Raw genomic sequence first — 13,319 nt, forward strand, 5'->3', positions numbered from 1 at the left:
AGCCGCCTCGATTGTCTATTACAACGTGGGGGACGTGGTTCATGTCCGCGGCCACCGATGCAACACTTGATGACCAACATGCTAGGAAGTTGCTTGTATGTTACGTGGCGGGAAAGATTCTCTCTGAGTTTCTTCCTTTCTGGTTCTTATTTAGTAGTTTTAGAAATAAGACTCATTTAAGAATGCTATGGCTATTTAATCTGCACAAACGCTACACAATCACAAAGCAATAACATTTCTCGTAATCAATCATTGAGCCATCAGCCATGGTCAGGTGACAAATCGAGAGCGTGCTATGGCAATTGCAACAAGTAGGGCGCCTTACTTCACGCGACGCTTCCTCGTATTTTCTGATTTTGCCTGATCGCGACGCCGGTGGCTTTCCTGCTTTGCGTATATTAGACCGCAGACATTGCAAAGCGTGCCGGGACCCTTGGGTCCCGAGCGCCACTCCGGGCTGCTAATTTCACCACACTGGTGACAGGAAATATCGGTGCTCAGATGCTTATCACGTCAGTGTTAATATTTTGTTGTCACAACATGGTCAACTTGCTCTAGCAAACTCACGCGAAACTGGCGCTGCGGGCTGGGCGAACTTGCGCCGTCAGCGGAGACTCTAGAGAGTCTTCTTTGGTGAATTTCGACGTGAGGCCCTTCGATAGAGCCTGAAGAAGTTCTCACGCCTTCGTTAGGGTGGACAGGCGGCTGGGTCGTGCTATGCACATCATCGACTTGCAGTTCAGCGGGCTTGGGGTCGTGAACGAGGGCCGAGCGGCCACCGACATTGTCTCGAAAGCAGTATAAGTCTTGCGCTGTACGTCTAATCTGCAGAATGTAGCCGAAATGGACACGGCATCAGTCACATGGCGATAGTGGGATGGGGTCTGACAGCTGTGTTATGTACCGTCTTCAAAGTCTCGCCAACCCTGAGTCGGCTAACAGAAGGCCTGCCATGCTCGAGAGGTTCTGTCGTCGAGCTCTGCATATGTGCGTCTTCGTCGTGTCGCGGCATACGAAGCAGGGAACGATGGTTATTGATGTTCGAAAGGATAGTTCGACGCAAACGGTAGACGCGACGCAGATGACGCAAACATGAGTGGTCAGGTTGCACACTCGTATGCTGAGTGATGGAAGGCATCAATCAGCATCGCGCCCTATAATCCCCTTTGGGTCGGGTGGAACAGCGGCGAGCAGTCTGGCGTTGGGCCAACACCGTGAGAGTGCTCCTGTCAAGCAAACCGGCTTTGGGGGGGCGTGGGGGGACGAGATTTGAGGTGTCTCTAAGCGCCGATGATGGCTTTGAATGAGACCGTTCGTAGGACGCGATGAAAAAGCCAAAGCTCTTAGTTCGCGAAGATGGATAAATACGCATCGCAGCGTCCAAGGGGACTCTGCAGGAATGAGGCAGCGTACGTGATGTTGCCGTGGCGGAAGAAGGGAGGAAACTCTCCGTGTGGCTGGTCCAAGGTCCCTGAACTAGTGGGGACTTATTCAGCGGGGTAGGTCCCCTACAAGATTAGACGAGTTTGTTTCTTCGAACGCCTACGCACCATCCATTGCCACTTGCGAGACACACTCAAAGCTCGGCATTTCTCATTGAAATGATTTTCTATCAGATCTATTATGCGGTCACCATCAATACTATGAACGATTAAACACGAAAATTTTCCACCACATTATACACCGAGGCTACCGCCGTTCGGCCCACTGCGATATGCAACCGCGTCAATCTATACCATGCTGGAATTCTTGGCTCCAGACACCTGCGTGTTACTCTTTGATAGGGTCTCGCCCGTGTCTTTGCGCGAAAACGACGCCCACGTCTTGAAGCTCGACATGGACATTGTCTTGCGGAACTTGACTCCCGAATCATCTGGCCCTCCTTGGCCCCAGGCACCGCGCTGAACGGCGCGATCCTGAAGCAGCTGGAAGTGGCGCTTGATAAACTTCCAACCCTCGATGCCAGCGACAAAGACAAGCGTGAAACCGATCGATAGCGCCCACTCCCAAGAGATCGGGGCATGCTTGAAGAACTTGGTGTTCAGCGCTGGGATATACACAACAGGAATGACGGACAGCGCTCCGATGATAACGGACCAAAATAGGAAGCGGTTGCTGTATACATCCTTGAAAAAGGGAAAGTAGCTGTCGTCGTCAGGGTTGAGCCGGAACATGGAACGGCGGAGGCTCTTGAACTCCCAGGCAGAAATCAGGATCAACCAGGTAAGCTCCGCAAAAACGGCCGCGCGAGCTCGGAACACAGGCCGGCAGGCATCAGAAAACGCCGTGTTGCAGTTCGCCCCAAGATCGCCCCCGTATTGACCGTAAATGATGATAACGAACGTAATCATGGTGCAGGCTCCCATCATGATGCCATAAATTACCATGTCGACGATGATTTGGTTGGTGAAGACACCACGTCGCTTGTCCTGAGGAGGCTTGCGCATGACGTCTTGGGCGGCAGGCTCGCGGCCAAGACCAAAAGCTGGGAACGATGAAGTAACCATGTTGATCCAGATGATGTGGAGCGGGGAAATGGGGAAGACCGAGAAGCCATCGTCGTCGACAAAGCCGAGGCCAGCAATGAGGAGAATGACCTCACCAACATTGGAGGTGAGCAAGTGTAGGATAAACTTTTGAATGTTATCAAACATGCGACGTCCCTCACGAATAGCGGAGACGATGGAATTGAATTTGTCGTCAGTCAGCACAATCTTGGAAGCCGACTTTGCGACATCAGAGCCCGAGCCCATGGCGATACCGACGTCAGCACGGGACAGAGATGGCGCATCGTTGACGCCGTCACCAGTCATGGCCATGAAGGCGCCGCGGCGACGTAGAGCTTCAATCATGCGAGTCTTGGTGTCAGGAGCACAGCGGGCGATGACCAGGGGAAGTTCTTCCAGCGCATCGATCTCGGCTTCAGTCATGTGGTCAAAGTCAGTGGCCTTCTGGACAATGGAAGTTGCAACCTTGTCCGGCAGAATGCCGAGGTTCTTGGGGATGATACCAACTTCCTTGGCAATGGCCTTGGCTGTCTCGGGGTGGTCGCCAGTGAGCATGTGCACCTTGATACCGGCCTGGGAGCACTCCGCGATGGAAGGCTTGGTCTCGCGACGCGGAGGGTCATAGATGCCAGCAAGTCCGAGCAGTGTGAGGCCCTGCTCCACTTCACCGCGGAGCTTCTCATCTTCGGCGGCGCTGGATGACTGCTTCGCGGTGAACTTGCCGTCCCATGTGCGGTATGCAATAGCAAGAACGCGCTGGCCCTGAGAAGCGAGGTTGTTCATCTGCTGGAGGACCGTCTCCTTGAGCTCATCGGTGACGGGCTGCTGTTCTGCGCCGGTCCCTACGTGCGAGCAGAGATCTAGGATGCGCTCGACAGCTCCTTTTGTGAAGACCATGCTGTTGGTGCCCTCAACAATGGAGCCACTCTCACCATCGGGCGCGTCATAAATAACGGACATGCGCTTGATGGAACTATCAAAGGGGAATTCGGCGAGCTGCTTCCAGCCCTGGCCCTCGAGAGACTTCTTTCCGAGGCTGAAGCGGTGGGCAAAGACTTGAAGAGCAATCTCAGTGGGCTCACCAGTCGTCTGCCACTTTTCCTCTTCCTTGTCGAAGCGAACAGTGGCCAGGTTGCACAAAGATGTCGAGAGCAAAAATGCCTTGAGCTCATCCGTCATTTCGCAAGCCGTTTCGACTGGAGCAGGCTCGGCTTCGCTCTTGGGGTTGAGCTTCTCGTCAGGGACATCAAACTTGAGAACAGCAGCACTGCGCTCCCGGTCGTAGTCTCGCTTGGGAGCCTCAGTGATGGGCTCGTCCTTGTTGAGGGCGTATGTGACGCGACCCTTGGTCGGATCGCTCGGGCTCTGCGAGTCGTGGACGGTATAGATGTGGCTGCTGGGAATCCAAGCCTTGCGAACGATCATGGCACCTTCGGTCAGGGTGCCGGTCTTGTCAGAGCAAATGTTGGTAACACCGCCGAGAGCTTCGAGCGCAGAGAGGTCACGAACAACGACATTTGCCTTGCGCATGACGGTGACAGCGACGACCATGGTAATTGTAAGGACACTGCAATTTCAGCTGGTTAGCAATTTACTTCTCGGAGACAAGTTGCGGATATTTTGAACTTACGCGACAAGAGATTCGGGGATGATGGCAATGCCAAGAGAGGTGGCATAAATGATAACTTCGTTGCGAAGTTTGAAGTGGTTAACGCCAAAGACGACCATGGCTAGGATGATAGCGCAACCAAAGAGGACATAGGCAAGGGCTGACAGCTTTCGCTGGAGAGGAGTGCCCTCAGTCAGGCCCAAGAACTTGCCGATAATATCGTAGGTACGCTTAGCCAAGCCAACAACGGGCTGGCGCTTGCCATACTTGCGCCAGTTCATGGAACGGCCGTGCTTGCGCTGCTTCTTGGAGGTTGAGGCCGCGATCTTGCCCACCTCGGTTGTCATGCCAGTAGCTGTCACGATGCCGCGACCGCGGCCCTTTCGGACGACGGTGGTGGCGTAGGCCATGTTGACGCGGTCACCGATGCCAACCTCCTGTTCCGAGGTGGCCAGCTTTTCGGTTCCGGGGGTCGTGACGTTGTTTTCAGTGATCTTCTCGACGGGGATCGATTCGCCGGTGAGCTGGCCCTCCTCACAGGCCAGGTTCATGGCTTCAAAGAGACGGAGATCAGCTGGCACTGTGTCGCCCATCTTGAGGAGGACAATGTCGCCGGGGACGACGTCGGGGCTATGAGAAGGATTTTAGTTGGGGAAACTCTTGCAGATGAGCGCAGCGCGCGAAATAAGAGAACGTACTTGGAGATAACTTGGGTCTTGCCGTCACGGAGAACCATGGCACTGGGTGAGGAGAGGGCACGAAGAGCGTCCATGCGCTTTTCAGCGCGGTACTCCTGCCAGAAGCCAATCGTTACGTTGAGGACAATGACACATGCGAGGACGCCACCCTCGATGTAATCCTTGATGCCGAAACTGAGGGCCATGGCGAATACAAGGACCTAAAGATTTACACATGTCAGCAAGGTATTCAATTTGGTTGCTGCGCAAGGCGGAAGCAATAGAAAATACGACGTACAATAATCATGGCGTTGAGAATCTGCTTGGTCAGAATGCTGTACCAGGCGATACCACCGCCGACGTCAAGCTCATTCTTTGGGTACTTTGCCGACATCTCGGCCACCTGGGCCGAAGTGAGGCCCTTGTCGACATCGGTGGCGAGGGCTTCGGCCGTCTCGGCGACGGAGAGGAGGAACGGGTGCTTTGGGAACTCAGCCATTGTCGCAGGTCGGGGTGAGAGCAAGGGCTGTCGTGTTGGTTGGGGCGCAGCCGCGCTGTTCGGAGGGAGGGCTGAGGCTGACGAGGCCGTGAAGGTGCTTCATAAAGTGAGAAGGTTCTGGGGGGGAGACACAACAAAAGGATGGTAATTCTTCCCCTTTGTAAAGTTTGGAGGGGCTTGTTTGTATGGGTTTTCTCGGAGAGAACTTGTAGTGGTGTTCTCTCTCTAAGCAATACGGATTGAAGAGCAACGGTTCTGCTACTTTCAATTCGGTTGGTTATAGATTTGATCTAGATTCAAACAGGTCCTGGGGAAGGCGGGGGAGGGGGGGGAAGGTACTTTAAGTACTCGAACAGAAAAAATCGAGAATCAACTACATCATACAGAGTTTCCACCGGAGTCGATGCCCTTGCAGCCTACTGGACCCCTCCAATGAGATAAGGTTTGGCGTGTGTAGGCAGCGTGCCCAAAGCCGAGAGAGCAGCGCCTTGGGCCCCCACACCGGCGCGGAGCTTTGGGTGGGGTTCCTTCGGCTTGGCGGGCGCCGCCAAGTGTGGCCCCCGCCCCGGTGCCGCAAGCAAAATGGTGCCTCTCTTTTGTTCGTGTCCCCGGAGAAAGCGCGGCGGCTGTCCCGCCGTCCCAGCTGAGGCTGCACCACCACCCAACCATACACTGCTGACTTACTCCGCGGAGCAACAAGCACGCGTTTTCGTCCTTAACTTTTGGTTGGCCGAACCCCGAGCAAGGCGCAGCAGCAAATCCAGAGATAAGATCGTTTTTTTTTAATCTATTTTTACAGAGAGCCTCGTGATGATGAATCTGTGGCGAGAATGGGTTGATACGTGCCAAGAGAGCAGCAGCACTGGGGAGGGGGGGCGCCATGTTTTCGTCAGGCTGTCGAGAACGGCGATCTGGCCATTTATTGCCTACGCAGGGGAAGTGGAGTGACGTCAAAGACCTTTTATCTTCTCATCTTGATGAAAAAAAAAAAAACTTGACATGATGCATGCGTCGAGTTGGTAAGGCAAAGGAATGCCAATTCTTCCCGATACGCAACGCTCCTTGGCTTCTCAGACGAGAAACAGTTCATGTCCTTGGCTGAAACCGATTTACGACTTGAAGAAAGCGGTTCCAAATTGGCAAAAATATAAATGTACAGGAAGCCCTTTGCTTCCTTTTTTTTTTTGCCTTTGCTTGGACGTTCACCGAAGGAATGCCCGTAATGGTTTGTGGTCAAGCATTCCGCCAAGACGCTTGGGTGTGGTTGGTTTGGTCTCACTAGCAGACCAGCAGCGGACGACGCGAGGCTTGGCATTGGCAAGGTCTGCGACGGCGACAGGAAGAGAATAAAAAGAAAGGGACAAAAAAAAAAAAAGGAAGGAATGCAAGGAATGGTGGTTTCCGTCATGGACGACTCCATTCATTCTAGAAGGTCTCCCTGGTTGAGGCTAGTCCAACTGCATCGTATTATCAGACGTCGCAGCATCCGGTCTGACCTGCCGCATGTTGCTCGGAAGGACGGCAGAGATCAGGTTAACTAGAGTGAAAGAGACTAGCATAATAGCTGCTCTGTATTTGTTCGCATTTATTTTCCGTGACAACTGTCTTGCGGCTCAGATCATCACCACGTTGGATTGCACCGCAACTACCCGCAGTTTGTCAAGTTTCCCCCCTTCAAAGAAAGGATAACCATGATCCCGGGCCCAAGCTCCCCTTCCTTGGTCGTCTTGGTGTTGTCATTTGTCCGCCAAGAGCGACGATTACCTGCGTCTTGGCAAACAGTGCACCGCTGTTCGAGAACAATCAAGGTTGCCCCCATCCTCGGCGAAATCCCAACAACCCAACTCGCTCCATGTAAAATAAATGCCAAGAAATCCCATTCCGCAAGGATAACGCAGGCTGGCATCTCCCCCACGCCATGTTGTCTTGTCTCTTCTTGTCTCTTCTTGTCTCTTTTTTTTTAAAGGTTTTTTGTGTCTTATCTCCAACTTCTAGCGCGCGATGGACCCGGGCCTAGACGGATTGCCACCCAACCACTTGGTGCTCAGGTTCCTGTGCTGAAGGCTGCAGCTGTGAGTGGCGCAGAGCGGGTTTTCAGCGCTCTTGGCACTTGTTGCAAGGGGAAGATGGAGGTGGGAAGGGAATCCGATTTTTTTTTCTAATAATTATGTTACGCTTTGTCTTTCCATTTTCTTCTTTGTGGTTCTGAAATTTTTGTCTTCTTGTTAGAAAGGCCAAGACTCGCGCCATGCAGTGCAGCCCATAATTGGGAGATTGACTGGTGGAACATACGGCCAACAGACTAAGGAGGAGCCAACAGCATCTCCATTGACCCCTGCATTTTCTTATCATCACAACCCGCGGAGGAAAGAGTTAGAGCACTATTTGATCGCAAGTAGAAAAAAAACTGCATCTTAATATGAATGGAAGACGTCATCCTCAATCATTCGAATTACACCTGACAATCAAGCGTGGCTTGGCAGTGGATCACGTGCTGCCATGTGGTTGAGTAATGACCCACTTAATTCGCCCCAGCCAGACCATAATCTGGCTGCGCCTCAATGTGGCGTGAGCGGCGTCTCTTTGATCTTGAACCAGCGTCTATCTCGGTCGGAACGGGGTGCCTGGATCTGGATTGTAGCAGCCCCGGTTCCGGAGAAGCGAGCGTGGGTTTCTATTGTGCTCTTTGTTCTATTTTGAATTTGGCCCCGGGACCCCTCCTTGATTTGACAAACTGGCGGGGCCTAATGCCGGACATGGCTCGCGCAGGCCGAAGCTGTCAAGCGGCTTCGGCAATCTGCCCAGCCCGGAACCAGAACATCTAGACATCCCTTAATCCGGATATCTGTATGATTTACTTAAGATGCAAACGCTAACTTTCAATTTCTATATGCGTCTAGCTGCTTTGGATCTAATCAAGTCGTATATGCGCTAAAACATTAACAGGATGAACAATTCTCAATCCATCAAGCCGTGGTAATAATATGACAGTCTAATAACGCGCCGCAGAAAACACCAATCTGCCACATCTTCGTTTTTTTCTTCTACTCCTGTCTCGCTACACCCACGCCAGCACAACGGCTGCGACAGCCGCGATGCCGCCCACGACGACTCCCGACGGCGCGATACTCGGCGCCTTGCTCTGGGGGTTCACCCCCGTCGCGCTCTTGCCCAGGTACCAGGCGCCAATGTCAGTCAGCTTGCCGGCGTTGTTGAGGAAAGGGGCGTTGGCGCCGACGGATGAGTTGCCGGAGCGAAAGGCGCCAAAGTACGAGTAGCGGCCAATGTAGGACTCCTTGTCGAAGTAGTCGACGGTCTGGTTGAAGAACTGCTGCGTGGGCGAGAGGTCCTGGTGGGCGAACGCGTACTCGGTCACCCAAATCTCGGCGTTGGGCCACAGCGCGCGGCGCTCGCCAATATGCGACGCCAGCCCGGCAAAGTTGTCGTACCAGTGGACGGGGACGACGTCGAAAGTGCAGTTCTTGGTCTGGCTCCCGCCGCTGCTGACAAGCGCGGAGCAGTTTCCGAGGAACTGCTTGAGCCAGTCGAGGCCGGACGGCGCGCCGGTGACGGCGGGCAGGCCGACCTTGACGTTCATCTTGGTGAGGGGTTCGAAGTTGGCGACCCAGGCCTGGGCGGCTGCGCGTGGGGCGACGTTGCTGCCGCCCCAGGAGTTGGGCGCGTCGGGTTCGTTGAAGGCGAGGGCGTAGGACACGTTGCGGCCGTCGCGGATAACACCCTTGACCTCGTTGAGCCAGGTGTCGTCCGACGGGTTGGCACCAACACCCCACATCATGGGCACGAACTCAAACTGATCTTGCGAGACGTCGGCGTAGGCGGGCGATGGAAGGCTGCCATAGTTGTAGTACCAGGTGAGATCGTTGCCTGGCGGCTGCCAAAGCTTGTTGTCTTGGGGGTGCGACGGGTTTGGCGTGAAGACGAGGCCGCGCTTCCCTGCGCCGTTGGCCGCGCCGAACAGTGCATACAGGGTCAAGGCGAGTAACGACATGAATGGTATGCTGTGCTTATGTGTATGTGTCTGTATATAGCTCGCCGTCGGCTCGATCCGACGTGGGGTAGGATGCCGATCGCAAATCTTGCGAGTACGGAGATGCGATATTTGACGAGGTAAGAGGTGTTCAAACGAGGGACTTGACGGGAAATTATTTCGATTCGATGGCACGGTCGGCAATGCGGTCTCGCTCGTTTATCAGCGCTGCAGGCGAAAAGGAGGTCTGCCAAGCAAAATTGTTGCGTCGAACGGCGGGAGCTGAATCCTCGATTGACTATCGATTTGTGGCGGTTACGGGGTAGAGACGGCTCTAGCGAATATATTAAAATAAATTTAAAAATAGGATGAAAAACAGAAGCGACGCGCTATTAAGGAGCAAAACGAGTGTTGAAAGGAAAACAAATACGAGCAAAGGACACGACGAACGAGGGAAAAATGACCAAGCGCTTGCATGAACCGAGCTGAAGCGGCCCCCAAACAAGGTTTTTTTTTGGCGGCTTGACAAATCTATTCGCCTTGTTTAGAGAGGATAGCGGGTGGCTTCCGGTGGGTTTTGGCAGTCTTCACTGGTCCAGTGGACGACAGTGCCTTGATTAGTGGGCAGGGCCAATGCTAACGCCCTGGAACGTCGGGCGTGCCTCGTATCGAAGCGAGCAGTGTTTGATATTTTGGGACGAGGCTAGTGATGAATACGGTATTCGGCGTAGAGGTTGTGAGAAGCTTGCTGAGATTTATGTGCTGAAAAGACGCATGCGATGCTGACAAGCTGGGCTGGTAGCACGAGGAGGAGGCGCACCGTGGGACACGAGTGTCACTTGCTGTGTGAAAGACCTCCGAAGCAAGATCTCACCAATACATACCAGTAGGTTGACGGATGTGTCCTATCGATATGCGGGACTGCATGTCTCATCATGGCCACCCCCTAGATTCCGGGACTCCGCATCGCGGGACATCCGGGGTGCCCCAGGGTGTCGCCCGGCGCCGTCCCAGCATCCCCATCGACTGACCGTTGCGATTCAAGGGAAACAAGTACGACTGAAGATTTCTGCTGTACATTAGTTGGGAGACGGGCGTTTCTGGGCGGAATCCAGTAACGGCCTACTGGCGGCCGAGGCGTTCGTTTCGATGGGTGATCCAGTCCATGGACATGGCAGTTTTCCCGTGGGGTCGGCTGTGCTAACGGAAAGAGTAAAAGAATGTCGATTCTAGGGCTGACGATGCACTTCAAGTAATTCCAAAAATTCTGTCTCGTGATTACAGTGCTGCATGGGACCACAATCCGGAGCTTTTGCTCGATATAGGTGCTAACTGGAGAGAAATCTGGGTAGATTTGGCTTGTGATAGCGCAACAGAGGCCCAAGGTACCTGTAGCTGTTCACCGTCAGTTGGCAACTCACGAGTGCGCAAGCAGACCCAGATACCACAAGAAAAACAGACAAATCGGTTCATTCAAATCTGCATTTATTCAGCGTCCAGAGTCAACCATTCACCTCACCCATCAGTCTTTTTCTCCGCGCGGGCGCACAATCGGACTTTTGGCAGTGGCAAAGACCTCGGCTGGCCGCGCCATGCTTAGTTAAGCTTCCCCCGGACCACCCACAAGCTGGGCCGATCAAGTGCTTGCCTCGGCTACTCCACAGATCCGGGTTCGGCCTTTGCCAGCCTCTGCGCCCGCTGGAACGTGCATTTGTATCCGGTTCATCCCACCCGAAATTTGTTTGCGGGCTCTCTTTCTCTGCATCATCATCTTTTTTCTTTTCCCCTTTTTGCATCGCTCGTATACCCTCCTCCTTCCACCCCTTCATCCACAAAAACACATCCTTCATCATGGCTGTCGAACGCATCGGTTCCATCATCAAGCACCTGGCCCCTGGCTCGGCCATCAACAGCCTGTGAGTATTTCTTTGCGCCGGCACCTCGCCGGCGGGGAAGGTGTCACAAGCTAACTGATCCCTTGCAGCCAGTCCAAGAATGCCGACGACATTGTCATCACCGCCGCGCTCCGCACGCCGTTGACCAAGGCCCGCAAGGGTGGCTTCAAGGATAGCGGCATCGAGTACCTCGTCTACTGCCTGCTCAAGGAGCTCAAGACTCGCTCTGGCATCGACCCCGCTCTGGTTGAAGACTTTGCTTTCGGCAACGTACGTTCTACCCGACACGATCGCGATGTGGAATCCCCCCAAACAGCCTTCCTAACAAAGATCCATACCAGGTCAACGACCCTCTTGCCGCCGCCAAGATCCGCGCCGCCGCCCTCGCCGCCGGCTTTCCCAACACTGCTGGTGCCTACGCCGTGAACCGCTTCTGCTCCTCGGGCCTCAAGGCGACGGCCGACATTGCCGACTCGATCCGCTCCGGTGCCATCGAAATCGGCGTGTCCGTTGGCGGCGAGAGCATGTCTGCGCAGGGCGCCCCCCCCTTCCCGTTCAACGAGGAGGTCATGGAGAACCAGGAAGTCCAGGACTCGCTAGAGCCCATGGGCTGGACCAGCGAGAACGTCGCCGCCGACTTCAACGTCACCCGCCAGCAGATGGACGAGTACGCCGCCGAGTCGTTCCAGCGCGCCGAGCGCGCCCAAAAGGCCGGCTGGTTCGACGACGAGATCGTCCCCATCAAGGCCAAGGTTGAGGGCAAGGACGGCGAGATCACCGAGATCACTGTCAGCAAGGATGAGGGCATCCGCCCCGGCACCACCAAGGAGAGCCTCGCCAAGGTCCGCGCCGCCTTCCCCCAGTGGGGTGAGACGACCACCGGTGGCAACGCCAGCCAGGTTACCGACGGAGGTGTGTACTCGTTCTCCCCTGGATACTTTTAAGAAATTTCGCTGACAACCCTTCTCCTAGCCGCCGTCATCCTGCTCATGAAGCGCTCCACCGCCATCAAGCTCGGCCAGCCCATCCTCGCCAAGTTTGTCGGCTCGACCGTCGCCGGCCTGGCCCCCCGCATCATGGGCATCGGCCCCTCGGTAGCCATCCCCAAGCTGCTGGCCAAGTACAACATCACGCTCGCCGACGTAGACGTGATCGAGCTCAACGAGGCCTTTGCCTCTATGGCCGTCTACTGCCGCGACAAGCTCAACCTCGACTGGGCCAAGATGAACCCCCGCGGTGGCGCCATCGCCCTGGGCCACCCTCTGGGTGCGACCGGCGCTCGCCAAATCGTTACCGGCCTGAGCGAGCTGCGCAGACAGGACAAGAAGGTCCTGCTCACCAGCATGTGCATTGGCACCGGCCAGGGCATGGCTGCCCTGTTTATCCGCGAGTAATGTAGCGCGTATGGGTGCCGGTGGATGGAAAGTCATTTAGAGGTTTTATTTTATGTGTATGAATATTTGGCAAGGCCTGCAGACTACTGTAAAGTTGTCATGTTTTTATAAAAGGATTTTATGATATTACCTAGAAGTAGTGTCTCCCATGACGTATTGATGGTGCTAGGAATATCAGGCCTCATCTTGAGTAATTATGCGGCGATCTCACCCTGAACAACGAGTCGTGTTCTTTTCGGCGATTTGATCCACGATGCTACCAAGACACTGTCTCATCCTTCCCCAGGTACTCTATTATCCATTAGCCGTGGCCAGCCTGGATGCAGGGCGCTCTCACGTGCGCTGAATATGCATGTAGGTAGGTCAGCCAGCGCATGCCCCATCACGCGGCGTATAGCAGTGGAACATTTAAGCTGGGAGTAATTGGTCGAATTTATGCATGAATCTTAGACAGGAATTCAAACTGCGCATTGTTCTCGTTTGTCAGTCATGACCCCCCACCAAAGATTCCCTCAACTGCGCCGGCAAGGGCCACTGCATTGGTAACAAAAATAGAGGCCGCCCAAAACTAAGGCCAGTCCCTGTAAGCCCGCTGTAAGCCCGCTAGGTACACCGCCAGCCTCTCACCGTGCCTGGAATATCAGCAGTGAGCAAACAGCCCCACTGTAAAGTGTCAGGTAGGGTCATGGGCTTGGTTCAAGTTCCGAGGGGGGTCAAAAGTCAACTGTATCCAATGTTTTGAACTCGTTC

The 13,319-nt window shown here is 54.4% G+C and overlaps 3 protein-coding genes across 3 annotated transcripts; 1 reads left to right on the plus strand and 2 right to left on the minus strand.

Moving 5' to 3' along the window:
* Nucleotides 1-1,730: 1,730 nt before the first annotated feature.
* Nucleotides 1,731-5,292, minus strand: ISF_03047 (potassium/sodium efflux P-type ATPase; the record flags this gene model as incomplete). The annotated part of the gene is made up of 4 exons (XM_018846653.1): nucleotides 1,731-4,074; nucleotides 4,138-4,746; nucleotides 4,815-5,014; nucleotides 5,092-5,292. The coding sequence occupies 4 exons, from the start codon at nucleotides 5,290-5,292 to the stop codon at nucleotides 1,731-1,733; spliced, it is 3,354 nt and encodes a 1,117-aa protein (XP_018706381.1).
* Nucleotides 5,293-8,350: 3,058 nt separating this feature from the next.
* Nucleotides 8,351-9,301, minus strand: ISF_03048 (Glycoside hydrolase; the record flags this gene model as incomplete). Its single annotated transcript, XM_018846654.1, has 1 exon — nucleotides 8,351-9,301. The coding sequence occupies one exon, from the start codon at nucleotides 9,299-9,301 to the stop codon at nucleotides 8,351-8,353; it is 951 nt and encodes a 316-aa protein (XP_018706382.1).
* Nucleotides 9,302-11,131: 1,830 nt separating this feature from the next.
* Nucleotides 11,132-12,569, plus strand: ISF_03049 (3-ketoacyl-CoA thiolase; the record flags this gene model as incomplete). Its single annotated transcript, XM_018846655.1, has 4 exons — nucleotides 11,132-11,196; nucleotides 11,265-11,445; nucleotides 11,517-12,087; nucleotides 12,148-12,569. 4 exons carry the CDS (start codon nucleotides 11,132-11,134, stop codon nucleotides 12,567-12,569), a joined length of 1,239 nt encoding a protein of 412 aa, XP_018706383.1.
* Nucleotides 12,570-13,319: the final 750 nt, after the last annotated feature.

This window comes from Cordyceps fumosorosea (assembly GCF_001636725.1).
Source record: "Cordyceps fumosorosea ARSEF 2679 chromosome Unknown scaffold_5, whole genome shotgun sequence".
In the NCBI taxonomy this organism is placed as follows: domain Eukaryota; kingdom Fungi; phylum Ascomycota; class Sordariomycetes; order Hypocreales; family Cordycipitaceae; genus Cordyceps; species Cordyceps fumosorosea.